Consider the following 19495-nt stretch of genomic DNA (forward strand, 5'->3'; position numbering starts at 1 on the left):
TGGACGGCCAGCAGGACAAGTGTCCCAAGTCCCCAGCCTTGCTGTCCAGAATCCACTCGAAGTGTGCACGGTGAGTTCTGTCAGGTAAAAGCACCACGCCATGTCCCCCCGCGCCTGGTTCTCAGCGCAGGCACTGTGTGCCTCCTGGCTCGTTCCCGAAGCGGAAATGAGCGCTGAACACTCTGAATCGATCCAAGACACCGAGGCAGGCCCCCGACAGCACAAATGAAGACACTCAGGAAAGAGGACTCGCAGAGCTGCTTCAGAAAGCAGCAGGACCATGGGATCAGCGCTAAAGGGGGCCTGATGGTAGTGTAGCTTTTACTGCAACTGATCTCTTTAAAAATATTAAACATAGTATTGTTTTAAAATCATGTGATCCACCCTAAAATCAGCTGTGGAAATAAGAAAAAATATATCGGGGAGAGAAATGCGGCACAGAATGTCACACTCATTTATCACAAAAAATCTGTTTCAAAAACAAACTAAACATCTTCCAATCTGCCTCCAACAGGGCCTGGGATCTGGCCGGCCAGGCGTGATAGGGCATCATAACAAAGCACAGGGTTTTCCTGCTCACCACCTTCCGACAGCAAACGTGGGAAATGGGACCGATAGGGCTGGCTCTGTGCTGCGGAGAGGAAGCTTGAACTATGAGTCATGCGGCTATCTCTGCACAGGAATGGGAACGGAAGTCCCTGCTGGACAATCACACCCAGCAGAGGCTGCTCTGGCATGCGCCCGGCACGGAGGGCACTTCACCCCTTGCAGCCTTCGCCCGGCCGCAGGGAGGCGCTGCTGGCCCGGACCCCCATCCCGCCCCTGGGTGGCTTCCGTGTGTGCTGCGTGCGTCCTGAGCGCCTGTCACAGCTGGCCAGCAGGGACCTGCACCACTGCCCCACGGAGCTGTGCCCCCGCCTCAGAACAGAACCACCATGCAGGTCAGACAAGACAGCCTCTTAAATTGCTATGGGTCCAGAGTAGAGGGCAGAGGAAGTGTGGGCAGGGAAGGGGGGCACGCTGGTGCGGGAAGTGGTGCCAGGGGAAGAAAAGACAGAGGGGGATGGTGAGGCGAGGCCCCTTCCTCCCCAGGCCTCAGGCCCAGCCAGTGTGAGCTGGGGCGGCACAGGTGCAGCCTCTTCCTGGTCTGTCAAGCCCTCCGGTGACCTGGACCCGAGGCTCACTGCTTGCTGTACCAGGGACACCGCACACATCAGCTGATGCTCAAGAAGTCCTAGGTGAGGCCAAGGGGCAAACCTGAGGGACATTTCTGCTCTGCAATGTCAACCATTTCCATAGTGAGCATTTTCCTTATTTACAAGCTTTGGGGGAGTTCTTTGGCTTTGTTTTGCTTTATTAAACACGAGGCTACAGCGGGCGATACCACCTACCTCTCCTTTGTAGCTCCAAGTAGACTGAAAGTTTCCAGATTTAAACTTTCGAGGCGGGAGTTTAAAAACCCTTTCTATATGTTTACTCTTAGCATTTATTCTTTTCCTGAAAGTTTCAACATGACAAACTTCTTGGGGTAAAGTTTAGTCTTCTGAACCCCCGAGAGTATTTACTGAGCACACGTACTAATGCAGAGAATCCTCTACTAGAAGACCGTCATGTACCCCACACCACCACCAGCGTTTCTGCGTACCACCCCATGTCCTCGCGGGAGCGCTGCACAATGCAGGCGGGAGGACATTGAGGACCAGGGGCTAGAAGACTGCTCCCTGCCTATGCGTGGGCCACAGGGCATGAGGCGCGTCACATGACTGCCTCAGTTTCCTCCTCTGTAAAGGAGGAACCACATGCTTCTAGACATGACAGAGCTGGGGGCCAGGTAGCAGGAACACATACGCCCTTTAAGGACCTTACGGCTTGGGACTGGGACAAGTGGGGGCAGGCACCTGCAAGGGCGGCAGACTCCTGGTTCTGATCTCCAGCACTGCAGAAACAAGACCTCAGAACCAAAGCCTGGCACTGGAGCAGAAGGCAGGACCGGCCTTTGGCCTCCGACCGGGTCTATGTCTCTCAGCACAACGCCCTCACCATGCGGCAGGCAGGGGGTGCCACCCAGCATAGCACAAGCTCAGGGTAGAGCTGGGGCACCTGCAGATGCCTAGATGGACGGAGTGCCTGCCCTGCTCTCTCCACCCCATCAACCTGGACAAGAGCAAGGCTTCCTTTCAATTGAAACCCCACCCTGAAGAATGGAAAACACTTCCCAAAAGTATGCATTCCCACATGGGCTGAACCCCGCAGTGCAGCACATCTCACCCAAAGCAGCCAGCCTGTCTGCACTGGGGAGGAGATGCAGCCCAGGATGGGGCTTTCTAAGCATTTCTGCTACACTGTTTTGGAGATTTTTGTGAGTAGTGAGAAGCCAAGCACCAAGAAGGCTGGAAATGTCAGGGTCACACTAGGAACCAAGGGTCTAGAAAACTCTGGTCATGAGTGTGGAAATGAAACCTAAGGGTGAAGCTGTGGCCATGGGCAGACCTGTCCTCGAGGTGGAGTCCTTGGGATGGGTGGACTCACCTCGTTGTGCTCCAGGCAGTAGATCATCAGCTCCGACAGGATGACCACGCCAGTCCTGCCCACACCAGCGCTGCAGTGGACCACGATGGGAGGGGCCCGGTTCTTGGCACCTTCCAGCATGCTGTTGGTATGGCGACGCACAGACTGGATCTCCTCCAGGTAGGCTGTGGACAGAATGTGTTATCTTGTCACCGCTACGCAGCTCTGCACACAACTGGGGTGGGGGTGGGGGGGACACAGGACCAGTGCTGAGTCTCTCCTGTTCTTTCTAAGTGACAGCAATTTGCAGTTCTTACAAGACATTAATTATTTGGCTGCTACCTGCTATATAGTCTTGGATCCAGAAAGGACCAGCTGGGAGTCAATTAGTCCAAGGGAGAATTTGTTCTTTAAATTAAACAGTTCTTTTTAAAAAATTAAATTCTGTTTTCCCCTCTGCAAATCCCCAAGTCCCCTGAGCAGATGATTCCAGACATTACTTACAGCAATGCCTGTAAGAGTAGCAGTGAGGTCCCCTTCAAACGCCCTGGTGGCAGAGCCAATTTCTGCTGCAGAATAGCAACCACCTGCCCTGTCCCTGTCCACGCGCAGAACCAGTATATGTGAAGACTTTATTTTTCGGTTTTAAAACAGACTCTAAGGAGGGTGCTTGTCAGCAGTGGCTCCCTTAGGTGAGTGAATAGGGGGCTGGTGGGGTGGGCTGTGAGCCCCCTACTGTTCCAACACTTGCCCAGCCCCTGGGGGTCTGCCCACCACTCCTACCAGAAGCCAAAGGAAACTGACAGCAATGCCAGCCTCAGTGGAAAAAGGGAGAGTACCCAAATGTAATCACCAGCGAGGCCAGACATCAGAAAAAGTCACTTGGTAATTTAGATTTCTGCAGTAGCTCCAGGGACAGATGGGTTTAAAGGTTCTTGATACTCAGAAAACCTTGGCCTAACTGAACAATGTAAACATGGAGAAATGCTCTAGCTGGTAAAGAGAAAAAGGACGATGAACGATTCTAGTAATTTACTTATTTTTCTTTCTTTCTTTTTTTTTTTTTTTATTTTAGGGAAGGGTCTGCAGGGTGTTCAGGGTCTCACTACTAGATCAGACTCCCAGTAATCTGTGTGTTACAGCCTCCCAAGAGATGGGGTTACAGGCAAGCACCACCACGCCCAGCGTCAACTGCCAGCTCAGTGTGCCCTGGGGGTGGGGCTGGCATGGCAGGCCCTGGGATCAAACCCCCGGCCCCTGAGCCTGCTTATAGGCGCTTTAGTCCACTGAGCTATTTGGTCGGCCCTTATTTGTCTTTTTGAAACAGGGTCTCACTATGCAGCTCAGGCTGGCTGTGAGCTCGCTTTGTAGCCCAGGCTCTTTTCCAATTCTCAAGGATCCTCCTGCCTCAGGCTCCTGAGGGCTGGGATTACAGGTATGTGCCACCACACCTGGTCCGTCCTAACAATTTAAAAGCACTGATTTATATGCAATTAATAAGTACCAATATTTCTCTCTGTAACCTATCCAATTTCAAAGTAATCTGAAGGAGTTTACCCAAGAGACAAACTAGTACTAGTTTTATAATGATGACTAGCAGAATAGTACTAACACGAGTTACACTGAGTGTGGTAGTACTACTGGTAGCAATATGCAATGAGCTAGAAAAAAACAAAACAAAACCACCCTGAGATTAATGGAAAGAAAAAGGCGGAGCCTCCTATGCGCAGGACTCCCTTAGCAATTTCTCCAGAAGGGAGGCAAGGAACCAAGTAACTGGGTTTTGTGCCTAAGCAAGGGTTCACTGACAAGACGTACGGCTTCTCCTGAGCTAAATGTAAAGAGGAAAAAGACATGCGGGCATTTGCACACATGGTACTTTATCCAGTAGAGTTTCTAATAAAATGCAGAGACACTGCGTGGGAATGAACGCTCCCTCTACCAGTCACTCTCACCACGTTCCTGAAGCCGTAACTCAGTGAGGTCTTCGGAAGCTGGGAGACAACTTGTCTTACGTGTTTGCATCCAGGTACATACATTTAAATATTGGCAAAATCCTTAAAACCTACACGGCATCGAAGGTCAACCCTTCTAAGGGCCTGTATGCCTTTGTCCTTGTTTTGAGTTTAACGAAATAACGTAGCAAGTCAATTTATATCCTTTGAAAATAGTCTCTGTATGTTGCAGGAATTTAGATTGGCATTCTATAAATGGGCTCTGGTGCAAAAGATCTGGCTACCCTTCCAACCACCTTGTGAAGTCCATGTTTCACCAGGGCTGTTTGCCAACCATTACACCAATCATCTTCTAGGGTTTTCTATTTTCTGCCTCTTGGAGAAAATTTTTAAAAGTCAGTTAGCAAAAGAGTATCTGAAAGGAATAAAAATGAGAACAGTAAGGAAAGAAAGTTCCGCGGAGGTCTCTGTAAAGGTCTACGCATAACTGACTGGTTGATCTCAGCAAATTATAATGCTGTCTGAAGCTTAGAGCTAGAACAAAAAGAAAAGAGACATTTGAGTAGAGAGAGAGGAGGAGGAGGAGGAGGAAGAAGAGGAGGAAGAAGAAAAGGAGGAGAGAAGACAGACTGCTACTGGGCATTGACAGACCAGCATGAGCTACACACTAGGCAGAGCCTTTCATGGGTCATCTTTCTGTCCTTCACTTTCGGTATCCAGCTTCTAAGAATGATCGTTTTAATGGCAAATAAAACCCTTTATCAGTGTGGATCTACGTACCAAAATTTTGTGATGGAACTTATAAGCTGGTTATTTGGGGGTCTTAGAAGTCTATTATCTCCTTCTTCCTCCTTCTCTTCCACTCACCCCTGTATCCCATGGCCACAAGAATCCAGGTTGACGTCGCCACCTCCCAGGATGGGCAGCTCGAGGACACAGTTACTGGTCTGCCCTTCCCAGGGGACAGTCAACAGCTTAAGAGCCAAGACAGTGACCTCAACTGCATCTCTACATCCTAGTACGGGATCAATGAAGTGCCTCGCGCAGTGGGGGCCTACTCTGAGTTCTGGCCTTGCAAATAAACTACCACCCATACTCTGGTCAATTACTTTCTAAAATATCATGCCCTAAAAATACGTAACAAATGACTTAGCCAGCTGAGCACAGTTTGGTTTCAAAACCTACAAGTTGATTTCATTAATCATAAGCATCTTCATTCATGAAGGGAGGAGGCGGAGGCCCACCGCTGTGGGGAACTCGGGCTTGTGAGGTAGACACAGGCCTTCAGGCGCAACGAAACTGTGAGTTTTAGTCCGCTTCTCTGTGGTGTTTTCTACTTTGGGGAAAATACATAAAACTAGGATTGACATTCTAACCACTTTCAAGAGTACAATTCAGGGCCCTTAAGTGTAGACATAGGGCTGTGCAAACACACCACTCTCCAGTTCTAGAACTTTTTTATTATCCCAAACAAAAACGATGTGCCCATGAAATAGCACATGGCGATCTCCGCTACCCCAGTGCTGTGGCCTTTATTCTACTTCACGGCTCTCTGTCATGTGCTCTGCCTACTTTACCTACCTGGTGGAGGTGGAATCCCACAAGATTTATGCTTTTGTGCCCAACTGATTTCACCGGAAGTAAGTAACATCTTCGAAGCTCACGCAGACCGTAGCATGCACGGTCTTCCCTGCGGTGGGGCGTTGAGGGACACCCAGAAAGTCATGGGCTGAAGGCTCTGGCCCCAGCCCCCAACCGGGAGGCTAAGATCAGCCCTTCCCAGCACCGATCCCACTCGCCCATTCCCCACAGATTTGGACTCAGGACCCCACAGAACTGAGGCACTGGAGAATTCACTGGTTTTTTGTTATTGTTGTTTTGTTTTCCTTTTTCTGTTGTTGTTCAGGTTCATACTTTCTTTCCTGATCATCCGACCCGAGTGACAACACTGTGACCATCTGGGGTCACAACTGTCGCTATAGTCCAGCACTAAAGGACCAGGGGCTGGGACAAATAGACAGCAGCTTCTCGCCCTTCATAAATCAGGGACGTAGGATCTTGGGACAGACATAGGAGCCAAGAGCCAGCCACACCTACATGATATCTCTGAACAACAGACATTTCCTAGGGAAGTCTCGTGACTAGAGAAAAAGGCTACCTACCGTAAGTAACGTACAAGCATCAACACAGAAAACAAATTAAAATCTGAAAAAAAAGAAAGAAAGAAAAGCAGGAAAAGACAACACACAGCCACAATATGCAATTCGAAACCTCCCCACCATAGTACTCAACACAACAGTTACTGATTAATGAATGCCTAATTATCTCATTTGCCTAAAAGGCAAACAGACTATAATAAGGGACATCTAGTATTCTGCTCTGATCAACACTGTAATGAAAGGATAGAATACTTCAATGTCACAAATCTTTTTTCTACTTAAGATAAAGTATCCCCTTCTTAAGGAAATAGGAGGAAAAAAACTTACACAAAAATCCTTGGGCGTCCTCCGGGCAGCCGTGATCCGGCCAATCTGTGTACTGCAAATGCCACACTGTCCTTTCCTGTCCGGACAAAAGGTGCTTGACCTTCAAGCCTGTGGTTGCATAGCAACCTGAATCTGTCCGGAACTTCGTGGTGACCTTGAACTTGCCATAGGTGGCTGAACTGTGCTTGGAACCCAGTTTGGGCCAGTATCGGTGGCTTTTGTTTCGTCCGCCTTCCTGAGAACAAAATGGGAAATTAAGCCAGGGAAGCTCTTACCTTCTTCATCTTAAGATCTGAGATGGACAATGGGACATTCCGAGAAAAGCAAGTGCAAAGGGCAGAGGGAGACAAGCCCGCTGCGTTCAAGAAACAGGAGGGCTCTCAGGGCAGCTGCATGGGGCAAGGAGGTGGGAGCAGTCTCAGCCCCCGCGGAGGGTATGGGTCTTACTCCCAGACAATGGCAGTGACAAAGTTCAGCCTGCAAGTCCAACATCACCAGTCTTTCTCCCTTCCTTGTTTCTTTTCTTAAGATATGCATGGTCAATCATTTACAGGAGGTTTAGTTTTCAAGTTGAGGCAGTTCTGAAAGCACTGCCGCGAGTGGGATGGGAAAAGAGGAAGGCTGAGGATAGGTGGAGGAGGGGGGCACAGTGTCCGAGGCCCCAGGGCTGTTTCCAGGAGCTTCCCTGGCTGCTTTTTGGTAACCATGCGGCACACACTGGTTCGATGGAGGGCCTGCTTTGAAGCCCAAAGCAGGTTTCCCAAAAGGCTCAGGCTTGGGCCGAATGCCCACCAGCACTCTGGATGGAGCAAGGCTGAGCCCCTGCTGCCCGCCGCAGATGGCCAGGCTCTCTCTGTACTGACATGGCACATGTCGCAGATGTCACAGCTCACAGGCGGCCACCCCCTAAGGTCCCTGACCACCCCCTCACGTGGAGGGACACCCAACCCACTGTTCTCTTCCCATGGCCTGGCCGGTGTGCTCTGTGGCACTCAGCGTCACCTGAACATAATTTATCCCTCAAGTTGTACTGTCCCCTCACTAGGACATAAGCTCCATGGGGACAGGAGAAGGCCTGTCTTTCAGCACACAGGCCCAAGGTAGGCACAGACTGCAGGACATTTAGCTGGTGAAGCCCTCACACCTGATAAGGTGACAAGTGCAGTCTAGATACTGTAAGGGAGTCCTCTCTGCTGGTGAGCAGGTCACACTGGTCAGCCCAGGTCAAGGGGCCTTGGAGAGCTGGGGCCTCTTCACACCATCTTCCAATGGGCCACTCTCCTCTGAACTGCCCCGACAATAGAACAGGACCCCACTCCCACCCTCTCTGCCCCTGGCCCGAGCAGCAGTGAGGAAAGGGTTACAGTGACATCTTGAGTCTCCATAAAAATGCACGAAGCTGCTCTGTTCCTGACTACAAAAACAGAAGCTGGCATTTCATGAAAGGAACAAAAAGGAGGTGGCTGGAAAAGAATCTGAGGCTGTGACACGAGGAGAGTGCAGCACCCCTCCCACCCCAGAGCTGGACGGGCAGCGCAGGCTCGGAGCACTCGGCTGCAGCACAAAGCCCGTGTTTGGCTTGGCATGGGAAGAAACAGCGTTGTTTTGCTTCCCCCTCTCAAAGAATAGATACGGCTCCGGGAAGCAGTGGCTTCTGGTCCCCTCTGGGCTGATAAGCACTCCACATGTGGGCCCGGTTCACAAAGGGATGTCACTGGGCTCAGAGCGCCCCCAGGTTCTCCAAGTCCAGGGCTAAGGGGGAGATGCCAGCCCCCACCATGTGCTGCTGGAGCTCCAGTGCAGTGGCTTTTGGTTCTGTGTTGCTTTGTTTTCATCATTATGCAACCCAGAGAAATAGCAGGAGTCATGTGGCCACCAAAGGCGAAAAGCCACCGCAATAAATCATCTAGGCATGGGGACGGACATTCTTAGAAAGGAGATGCAGACCGGGGGACAGGATTTACAGAGACAGAGTGGCGAGGGAAGTGTGGGCGGCAAAGCCCTCAGACCAGGGCCATGCTGGCCACCTCTGCCCAGAAAGAGGATGCAGTGTACAGCGCGCCCCTTACCTCCTCTGCAGTTACCATGGCGATCACGTTCACCCCCTGCTCCCACACCATCTGCCAGAAGTCATGGCAGGTGTGTGGCAGGGGCCCCTGCGTCGCAATGTAGTGCCACTCGGCCCCTCCGACCACCACCTGCAACGGGGCGAGAATTGGCAAAGGAACCCCAAGACCAAGAGGGTCCTGTGCAGACCTGCTCCTGTGGGGCTACCTTCGAACTTGGGTAGCATGCTTGGGGCCAAGTGGGTCAGTGACAGCAGTGACACATTCTCTCAAGGAAATACCTTTTTCTGCCACTCAAATCTATCAAAATATTTTATTTTTTTTAATTTGTGTGTGTGTGTGTGTGTGTGTGAGAGAGAGAGAGAGAGAGAGAGAGAGAGAGAGAGAGAGAGAGAGACCAGCTCAGCCCACCAGGGGGCGAGGCTGGCTGCCATGTGGTGCTGGGGGATTGAACCGCGTCCCTGCGCTTTGCTAAGCTTGTTCTAAATAGGTGCTTTAGACCACTGAGCCATCTCACCAGCCCAAATCTATCAAAATATATTAAACTTATCTACTTTGATCTGTTATTCGCAGGATGCAAACTAGGGCACACTAAAAATGCGTGCATGTGTATGCCAGCTGTGAGGACCACACACAGTAAGCACAGCCCCAGGTGTGAAGGTCACACTAACAAGGGGACAGGTGGCCTTTGTGGGGTTCCTTCTGCTCTCCTTCCACTCCTACACCTGGATTTGCTGAGAGGCCTTCTTCTTACCCACTTGTGTAAAGCAGAACTCCGGAGAGTTCTAGGAAAATCATGTGATCGCTATTTGAATCTTTCTCCCCCTGCTTATTTTATAGTACTTTGATGGAAGCGAAACTAATGTCAGTGATCGTTTCTTCATAAGACATGTTTGGGTCAGAAGTAGCAGGAAAAATCCATTCTGTAAGTATGGTACGAGAAACACTCCTGTATTCACTGGCTAGGAGTTCAGTTTATCTGTGGAATTGTGATTTCAAACATCAGGCCTCTGGCATCCAACATACAGGGGAGCCATAAATCCTTCCAGAGAATGCTGCTGCCTGGGGCCTCTGCAGATTCCAAGTATTGACAGGAGTGAATTAAAAACGGCAGTAAAAACTCAACAACCCGCGCTACCGAGGTAGATTTCACAGATGTGACTCTACCTCTAGAGCGAATAAATCTCTGCTCTGCGTTAACGGCTGCTAGGAACCCAGGGGAGAAAACATTGGCAAAACACACAGCTCTATTCCAGAAATGCAAGGACAAGCCCTTGCAAGTCTGTGGTCTGCTAAATGCAGCGGCGTCTACGCTGAGTCCCGCAACAAGCCGCTGGCCTCAGAGAACGAGCAGGAAGGGAGGCCCCGCGCTTAACTGCACCCGCCAGGCGCTGCTTGCACACTGACAGCTTTTTCCAGGGAGCAGATGGAAAACGGTGGAAGAGATCTGGCTCAAGGAGGAGGCCAGCAGCATACCGTGCCGTACAATTTCACAGGCACTGTGTTGAGGAGCAGCTGCGACCCCGCAATCTTTGAGATCCTGATTCTGCTCCTCGTTTCAGAAGCTAAATAACTCAAGTTCACCCTCCGTTTACCCAAGAGTTTCCTGGGGTTCACTTTTTCATTGTTTTGGCTCTCATTTTTAAAAAATAAGAGCAAACTGCCAGCATGATCTACACTTGTTGCTCTTTCATGATTCTTCCAACATAACTTGCTGATTTTTATGCTTCTCCACTTCAGATGCTAGCTGGGATCTAGCTAAGCTCTGAAATACAGAGGCATGAAGGTCTGAAGGGCCTGAGACACTACGAAAACCCGACAGCACCAATTCACTGACTACTGTGGCGAGTCCTGCAAGATTCAGTATCAAGTACGCTTTATGGTTAAATTAATTCTACACTTGATCTTAGCCAAAAGGCCGAGAAGCGATGGTTAAATTAATTCTAAGCGTTGTACGAAACTGAGTAATACCTCAAATGCAGAGCTCTAGTGCGCTAGAAGGAAGGAGCTTTTCCTGCTACAGCAGAATAAAAACCTCAGTGACCGTGGCACCCGTGACTTCCAAAGTCTCCTTCCCTTACTAATTACTACATGAGAGGGACAATCCTCCTTCTCCCCAGAGGGCTATAACTCATTATAGAAAGACCCTGTATTTGGTACAGGGTCTCACTGCACAAACTTCAGAAGTAGCTGACCTGAGGCTTTGAGCTGAATTATCTGCATGGACAAATGACAGATGTCAAAGCAAGAGACTTTAAAAGCGCACCCCCCACCCGCAGGGGGCCAAGGATAGACCAGGAGGCACAATTGTAGCCTTTGTTTTTTTGTTTTTTTTTTAAAGGCAGATCTGGGCATTGAACAAAGAGCTTTGCATCTGTCTGGCAAGTGTACTCCTGAGCTATGTACCTTGAGCCCTTCTATTTTTCTAAAATTTTGTGGTAGGGTCTAAGTGGCTATATTGCCCGGGCTCATCTCCAACTTGGCATCCTCCTGCCTCAGCCTTCAGGGCGGCTGGGTGATGGGCGTGCACCACCTCACCAGTTCTGCCTCTCTCCGCTCTTGATCTGGCCCTGCAGCCCCGCAGCCCCTACTGCGCCCCCACTCACCCTGATGTGGGAGGCATTGATGTAGCCGGTGTTGTTCTCCTTGGTTGGCATCAGCTCCACGCGGTTCTCCTCGTAGGGCACCACCTCGCGGATCCGGCTGCGCTCTGCGTTTTCCGGCAGGGCTGCCGTGCTGTAGATGCCGTTGGCCTTTTTCTTTGGAATCTGCTCGTACTCTGTGAACACCATCCCCTCTTCTAGCTTCTTCTTCAGGGTTCTGAACTGCAACAGAAGTGAGGCTTCGGCTCTTGGCAGCATCCCACCCAAAGACCCTAACGGAACAACCAGGTTTTCCCTGATATTTTACAGAGATAGACGTGAAGAGGAGTACAACACGGGTTGGTCTGCTCTCATTGTTGGCCCAACCACTAGGTTTTGTCTGATGGTCATTTTCCTTATCACCCACCACGCTATAAATCAAACAAAGTGACTTAGCTGAAATTTAAGATCAATACTTCACTATTAAAGCCTACTTAAAGCCAGAATGACCAGAGACTGCCTACCCTCATTAACCCTTCCTCTGTGTACACAGATGCCTTTACCAAGATACATTTTAAAACAATACGGATCTATAACATCTGGATAAAAGAATCCCTTCCTTTTTATTTTTTGTGTATTTTAGGGAAGGGTCTACAGGGTGTTCAGGGTCTCACTACTAGACTGGACTCATAGCGATCTGCCTGTTTACAGCCTCCCAAGAGCTGGGATTACAGGTGTAAGCCACCATGCCCAGTCTCAATTGCTGTCTCAGCACGCCCTGGGGGCGGGGGCAGCAAGGAGGGCCTGGGGATTGAGGCGCTTTAATACACTGAGCTATTTGGCTGGCCCAATATACATTTTTTTGTGTGTGTTAATAAGAAGCTTGTCAGATAAGACATTCTCAAATGATGAATGAACTTAGGGATATGTTACTTTACGCTATTCTTTTTTTTTTTTTTTTCTTTTAGGTACCAGGGATTGAACTCAGGAGCTTGTGCTTGCCAGGTAATCGCATATTGAACTGAGCTATCTCCCCGGCCCTAAAGAATCCCTTCCTAAGCAAGGTTAGCTCTTGACAAAAATCATAAAACTAGAGGCCTGGAGAAGCAATTTAGCATTCTTGGTCTTACGAAAACAGCAAACAGACCAAGAGAATGGAAGAACCTGACCGGACTCAGCCAGGCTGTGAATGGCTGGTCTGCTGGCCACGTGCTGGTGCTCCGATCTGAAAAGGCAGGAGGAAACGTCCGATGCTGGAAAGAGTAGATTTAATAAGTACAGTTACACCTGGTCTCTGTGCTCTCAAACCGAAGACCTCACTCCTCAAACAGGGCTGGCATGCTCTGGGCTGAGAGGGAGGGAGGGAGGGACCCGGAGACCACCGAGAATAAATCACACATCAGACAGGCCCGCCACTTACCCTCTCATCCATGGGGATTCGGGTGGCATCATGGCGACAATCGTCCCGCCCTGTGACCCGGGCCACCGAGAGGCCATTCAGCGCTGCCAACATCAGCGGTCTTTTCTGTGCCTCCAGGCTTGCCATCTTCTGCTTCTCTAGATTCTTGCAGCAAGAAAAGACATGTTCTCATTGTTTACAATGCCAGCAGAAGGCTGGAATGTGTTTTGATCTCCCCAAATCTGCAACTCCTCAGCCACCGCTACTAGTGGAACAGTCGCAAGCTCCCGCTTTCTTCCCACGGGTGCCCGAGGAAGCCAGCACTTGCTGTACTCCTGCGTTTTTATTTGTAATTAATTCATTCACTCATCAGATAAAGATGAACAAACACACAGTGCTGCACACAGGGCTCACAAGACGGGGGGAGGGCACACGCTTGAGAGAGACACGCTACAGGAAGAGGGGGCAGAAAAAGAGAAAGCCACACGAATAATCCCACCCAACCCAAGGATGGGCCCGTTCCACAGATGGCTGCACCACTTCCAGACCTGCCCTGTTGTTGATGGGGAGATGGGGGCAGAGGCATGACAAGAGGAAGGGCTTCCCAGGTTTCCATCCTAGGGGTGCCAAACTCGTATTTCCAGTTCGCGCGCACTGAGGGCTATGAGTGCCAAAAGCAGAGCTCTTAGTATTAAGCAAACTCCTGATCACATCCTGCCCCCCCCCCAGTACCTAGTGTCGCCTGCAGGCCCCCCACTGTCCTCAACTGAGAGAGGCATGAAGGCAGCCCACTGAGAGCTGTGCCTACAAACACTTTTGTCTTGGAGGTTAGAGGGGCTTTGCTAAGAAAGAGGCGAATTGAGTTTTTTGGTTTTTTTTAAGTATTTGGTACAGGGTTTCACTGCACAGCTTGGACTTGTAGTGATCCTCTTGTTTTTAGCCTCCCCAGTGCTGGGATTACAGGCGCATGCCACCAGGCCCGGCCATGGTGGCTGGCTCAGTGGGCCTGGGGACACGGCCGGCATGGCATGTGGTACTGGGTCCCTGTGCTTGCCTAAGCAGATGCTGAATCCACAGCTATCTCACAGGCCCCTTTTGTTTTGTTTTATTACAACACTCAAGACTGCGCCCAGGCCTTCGCACTGAGTTCCAGTTCCCAGCACTTTCCACCTTGAGACAGGGTCTCACTCATTGCCTAGGATGACCTGGTACTTGGAGTTCTCCTGCCTCAGCCTCCCACAGAACTGGAATTGTAGGAATACAGCACCATGCCCAGCTAGAAACCTTGAGTTTTACAGATTCTGACTGACACAGAGTGCTGGCAGTCTGCAGCCTCTTCTGGGGGAGGATTTCTCTTAGCCCTCATTTCTTATTTTTTTGGTACTGGGAATCGCACTCAGGACCTCGTACTTGCCAGGCAGGCATGCTTATGCCGTTGAGCTATCTCCCAGCCCCTTATCCCTCACTGCTGTTCAAGCCACTAGAGACTTCTTTCTTATTCTGTCCTTTTATAAAGTCACGCTGTGGGGGGGGTGTCCCACTGCAGCCAGGGTGCTGGATCATGCAGGGTGAGCAGATCCTTCCAATCAGGGGGGAGAAAGGAGTGGCCACAGCAGTAGGGATCTCAGGCGCAATCAGAAAGCGGCCTTGTGCCAGGGATGCCTGCGCCCCAGGATCGAGGAGATCCAACAGTGAACAAGGGCGTATCGTAGAGCCGGATGAGCCCACCAGAGGGAGGGGTGGCCACGGACTTCCGGCTAACAGGAACAGCTTTCCTCCCTCAATTCCAGGCACTCATGGGGAGATGTGGCATCTACCTTTCAGCTGTTGACTTAGTAGTTCATTTTTGAGAAAGTTAAATTCCCCTCAGCACCTCTTTTAATTCTAAGTTTTGAGAAAGCAAGAGTCCTGTGGAAATGATCCTGAGGTCCAGACTTTCACCCCTGCACCCCAACTGCACCTCACACAAGACAGAAACTTGCCTGTCTTTTGGAGAAGGATTCTGGTCTACCTACCCACTGAAACCTGAAACCCTGGGTTCATCACAGGTTTCTGGCTCCTCAGCCTATCGGCTTCCAGCAAGAACAAAAAAAAAAAAAAAAAAAATGCCTTCCCTCCTCTGTGGCCCACTTCAGGGTGAGAGCTGGGAGGTGATTTCAAGGCCTCAGAGAAAGAAAGAGCCAGAAAGGCGGAGGCCCTAAAACATCCATCACCCCGCCAGGGCTCCAGTACACCAAGGCGGCCCCAGGGCAGTTCTCCCCACCCCTGCCCCCCACTTCCAGTGCTTATGCTGCGCACTGTTTTCACCCAGACAGAGCTGAGATGGGGGGATGCCCTTAGGTTGGGGCTGAGGTTCTGCATTTACATCCTGGGGTCTCCGGGCTCCATACCGCCTGGCCTCCTCGTCCTCCTCTAAGGTCAGGACCCTGGTCCTGGCTGACAGTCGAAGCGCTTGAGCTCTTGGGTGTAAGGGATTGGACAGAAAATGCCACAAGGAAAACAGACTAGGCCTGGCGTAATTATGTCCCAGAAGGAGAGGCTGTGGGCGAAGTCTGCGGGGTGATATTCTCCACGGTGGAGGAAACAGCATGACAGAAAAGAACAGCAGATGGGGCTGGTGAGATGGCTCAGTGGTTTAAAGCACCTATTTAGGACAAGCTTAGCAAAGCACAAGGACCGTAGTTCAATCCCCCAGCACCACATGCCAGCCAGCCCCGCCCCCTAGTGGGCTGAGCTGGCCACACACACACACACACACACACACACGTAAAAATTAAAAAAAAAAGAAAAAGAAAAGAACAGCAGATCCCGTGCTCCCAGGTGGCCCTGACGGGGTCAGCAGCAGGGAAGGAGCTGTGCCGAAGACATCATGCAATGGAGAGATTCCAGATTCTTCCTGCTAATGCTGTTTTTAAGAGGTGGGGCAAGAGGTGTGCAAAAATCCCCTGATGCCAACGAGTCACTGTTTTCCTAGCCGGGAGCTTCTGCCCCCAAGACACCACCCCAGTCTTACTCCCTCTATCCCCAGATTTCCCTTCCACTTGCAAAAGTGGGAAAAGTTAGTGCAGGTTCCAAACTCAAGGCTGCTGGACTTTGCCAAAACAGAGAGGTCGCGGTCATCTCTGCGTCACAGTCAAAAAGTCGCTAGGGACTGGGTGTCTGATTGGGTTTCCGGGCACAGCGACTCTACCCCTCACAACTTGGCCCACTCGCTCTTCTCCTGGACTGGACTTCACAATGGGGTTGCACGAGCCCCACCCAAGCCAGGGTTAAGCTCCCACCGTTCTGGGGATCCCAGGTGGTGCAGTCTGGCAAATGACAAGAAACCAACCTGATTTCATTAGTTATGTCATGAAATGATTTTTCTGAAGAAGTGAAAATTTCCAGGACAGCAGTAACGGAGAGTCTAGTTTGGTTTTGGTAGCAAAAACCAAAGCTGGGCTGGGATCGAACCCAGCATCTCTGCACTGAGCTGCATCTCCTGTCTTTTTCTCTATTTTTTATATTGATCCAGGGTCTTCCTAAGTCTCTAGATTGCCAACACTGAGTGCAAATTTATGATCCTCCTGCCGCAGCACTCAGCGAACTCTAAAGATCCTTTAAAAGCAGACCAATGGGACTAGGAGATAGCTCAGCAGTCTAAATGCCTGCCTGGCAAGTGCAAGGGTCTGGGTTTGATACCATACACTGTGCCAGCCCCAGAACCCTGCCCGTAGTCCCAGTGCTGGGGAGGCTGAAAACAGAAGGATCACTGAGTCCACGCTCTGTTGTGAGACCTTGCACCAAATACATTAAAAAAAAAAAAAAAAGATGCACCCCGAGACCATAATGGTGAATAAAACAGATGCAGGAGCTGAACTACCACATGGCTTCTCTTAGATAAGAAGCCCAATGTACACAGAAATCAGAGCAAAATAAAAGGTAAGAGGAAACAGGGAAGTAGGTCTTTTTCAAACGGAGGAAAAGGGTAGAGGAAGAAGGAGAAACAAAAGAATTAAGATGTGTTAGGAACATGTTTGTTTTATTTATTTATTTATTTATTTATTTATTGGTGGCCGGATGAGCCCACCCTGGGAGCGGGGCTGTTGCATGTGGTACTGGGGATCGAACCTCGGTCCCTAGGCTTGCCTAAGTTTGCCTAAGCAGACGCTTTAGACCACTGAGCTATCCTGCCAGCCCGAGTGCTATGAACACGTACCAGCTCCAGAGAAGTGCGACCATTATATAATGCAAGCAGGCACTAATAAATTTCTGAACATGCACAATAGACACAGACCTGACCGGCCTCACACCTGCTCGGGCACACGGACCCACGGAGGACATGGGGTGGGGGTGGGGGGCTGGACATGACACACGGACACACTTACCCTCAGCATCATTTCCCGCTCCACGATGCTGTCCTCCAGGGAGAACATCTCGGACACGGGCCGCTCCTTCACTGGCTCCTTCTTCACCCGTTCCTTCACGCTGGTCAAGTCAGGCTCCGAGATGGACGGGCCCAGGGCAGAGCCGTTGATGGCCAGCTGGTCTGGCCGGGAGCCACTGAGCACCTTTGCGGGGCCATGCCTCAGCATCCGGGCCCTGGCCGCAGAGGGGGCGAGGGCGCCCTGGTCCTGCCTCAGCGCCCCGTTGCTCACGCTCTTCCGGGGTCCCGGGTACTCGGGCGGGGGTTTGTTGGGGATCCGGGCCAGGGCGGCCTGCAGCTGGGCACTGTACTCCACCTTCTCCTGCAGCGCAGGCATGTGCGGCGGGGCAGCCGCGGGCGCCTCCTCCTCCTCCTCTTCCTCATCCTCCTCCTCACTACTGTGGATCAGCATGGTGGCGTCGGACAAGGTCTTCTGGTGGTGGAACTGCGGCAGCTGTGCCGCCTCCTCGGGCGGGCCCTGCTCGCGGAGCGTGTTGCGGCGGGCCACTGGGCCGTGCAGTGACTTCAGCGTCATGGCTTCCATGCCGCGCACCATGCTGCTCATCACCTCCAGGCTGTGGCGCTTGGCCGCGCCGTGGTGCCTGGTGGTTGGCAGGGGCTCGCTCACCTCCTGCAAGGACTGGTGCACCACAGGCGAGCTGTCCTCCTGGAAGGTCTTCACAGACAGCTGCACCTTGCGCGTCACCAGGTCAGGGCTGCTGCCGCTCACGTACCTGTGGCGGTGGCTGGCCAGGTCCGGGGTGCTCGTGGCGGGACGGGGTCGGGGGTAGGGTGGGGGCGGCCGGAAAAGGTAGTTTCTGAGCACGTGGGCCGCGTGGTAGCCCTGGGGCCCCTGCAACTGCATGTTGGCCAGCTCTGGAGTGCTCACCGTGTGTGAGATGGCGCTGGCCCGGGGCTTGCTGGGCACCACACCGCTCTTGGGGTTCATGTGGTCAGCTGGATTGACCAGAGCATGGCTGTAACCCCCCTGCGGGGCGTAGGGTGCACTGTAGGGGTGCCGGTCGCGCATCTCCGGCTGGCTGTACACCAGCTCCTCGGGCTGGCTATAGGCGTGAGCGTTGAGGATGCTGAGGTTCCGCAGGGATTGGCTGTGGCTGTCTGCGTGCACCACGCCCCTCTTCATCTGCCGCATGACTGTCTCATAGTCAGGGGTCGGCCGGTAGGACGGCACGATGATGGCGCTGTGCCGGTGGCTGGGGATGTAGTCGGGTCGCATGATGTCACTCCCGGGGATGCTGAGGTTGGAGGACACCGGGGAGGCCTGGATGAAGCTCTGGGGGCAGCTGAGGGAGTTGATGCTGTGGACGCTGCACACGCTCCCGTTGGTGACGGTGCCATTCAAGTAGCCTAAGTCCAGGCTGTTGTGAGAATTGCAATACAAGGCCTCTTCATTCCCATGGAAAATGCTGTCTACAAGTCAAACACACAGAGGAGCCTTCACACCATCATATGTCGCACAGTTCCTGCCCACTTAATGTAAGTCATAACTCCTGTGACCTCTGCACACATATTCCACAGAACTGATACTATCTCAGCTACGATTCCCACATACACAAAGGACCCTCTAGAGCATATTGAAAGTGCGAGCCTGAATAGAGGAAAGTACACAGGGCACAGCTCTGGGTTAGGCCACGAGCTTTACCATCAAACCCCCGACTATGTCCCTTGCATTGGACAGACGCCTCCTCCTATGCCTGATCCAGCTGTGACAGGACTAGATATTGGGGCCAGGTAGTCAACAACTTCAGTGAAGCAGTAAGTTTGAAATTACCCAGTTCCTGGCCTGGCTCTTACTGACCACAACAAAAACGTCCCTTTGCCCGAGGCACTGCTGAGCATTCATAAAGAGACAGCCAGGAGGTCAGCAGGCTGGATGGTTCGAAGCAACAGCGAGTGGAAGGCAAATGAGAATCGTGAGTTCACCCAGCCACTCCTGAAGTCTCCCTCTAGCTCTGATTTCATCGGGGGGCAATTCTAGTAAAAGAAAAATTATAGTCAAAAACCTAGAGAGGGGCCAGGGAGATGGCTCAGTGGAATAAGCGCTTCCCTGGCAAGCCCAAGGGCCTGAGTTCA

The 19495-nt window shown here is 51.5% G+C and overlaps 1 protein-coding gene across 2 annotated transcripts in view; it reads right to left on the reverse strand.

The window, feature by feature from the left end:
* The window catches only part of Ptpn14 (protein tyrosine phosphatase, non-receptor type 14), a 171736-nt gene that overhangs the window by 14759 nt on the left and 137482 nt on the right, over positions 1-19495 (reverse strand). For both annotated transcript variants that reach the window (XR_002820174.1, XM_004626869.2), the window contains 6 exons: positions 17364-18832; positions 13018-13161; positions 11622-11840; positions 9019-9147; positions 6950-7184; positions 2530-2693 (listed from right to left, as the gene is read on the reverse strand). Coding sequence is in view for 1 of the 2 variants with exons in the window: in XM_004626869.2 (XP_004626926.1) it covers positions 2530-2693; positions 6950-7184; positions 9019-9147; positions 11622-11840; positions 13018-13161; positions 17364-18832 (2360 nt within the window). In the remaining variant the exon portion in view is untranslated. The remainder of the gene's footprint in view (positions 1-2529; positions 2694-6949; positions 7185-9018; positions 9148-11621; positions 11841-13017; positions 13162-17363; positions 18833-19495) is intronic.

This window comes from Octodon degus, unplaced genomic scaffold, assembly GCF_000260255.1.
Source record: "Octodon degus isolate 3935 unplaced genomic scaffold, OctDeg1.0 scaffold00017, whole genome shotgun sequence".
In the NCBI taxonomy this organism is placed as follows: Eukaryota; Metazoa; Chordata; class Mammalia; order Rodentia; family Octodontidae; genus Octodon; species Octodon degus.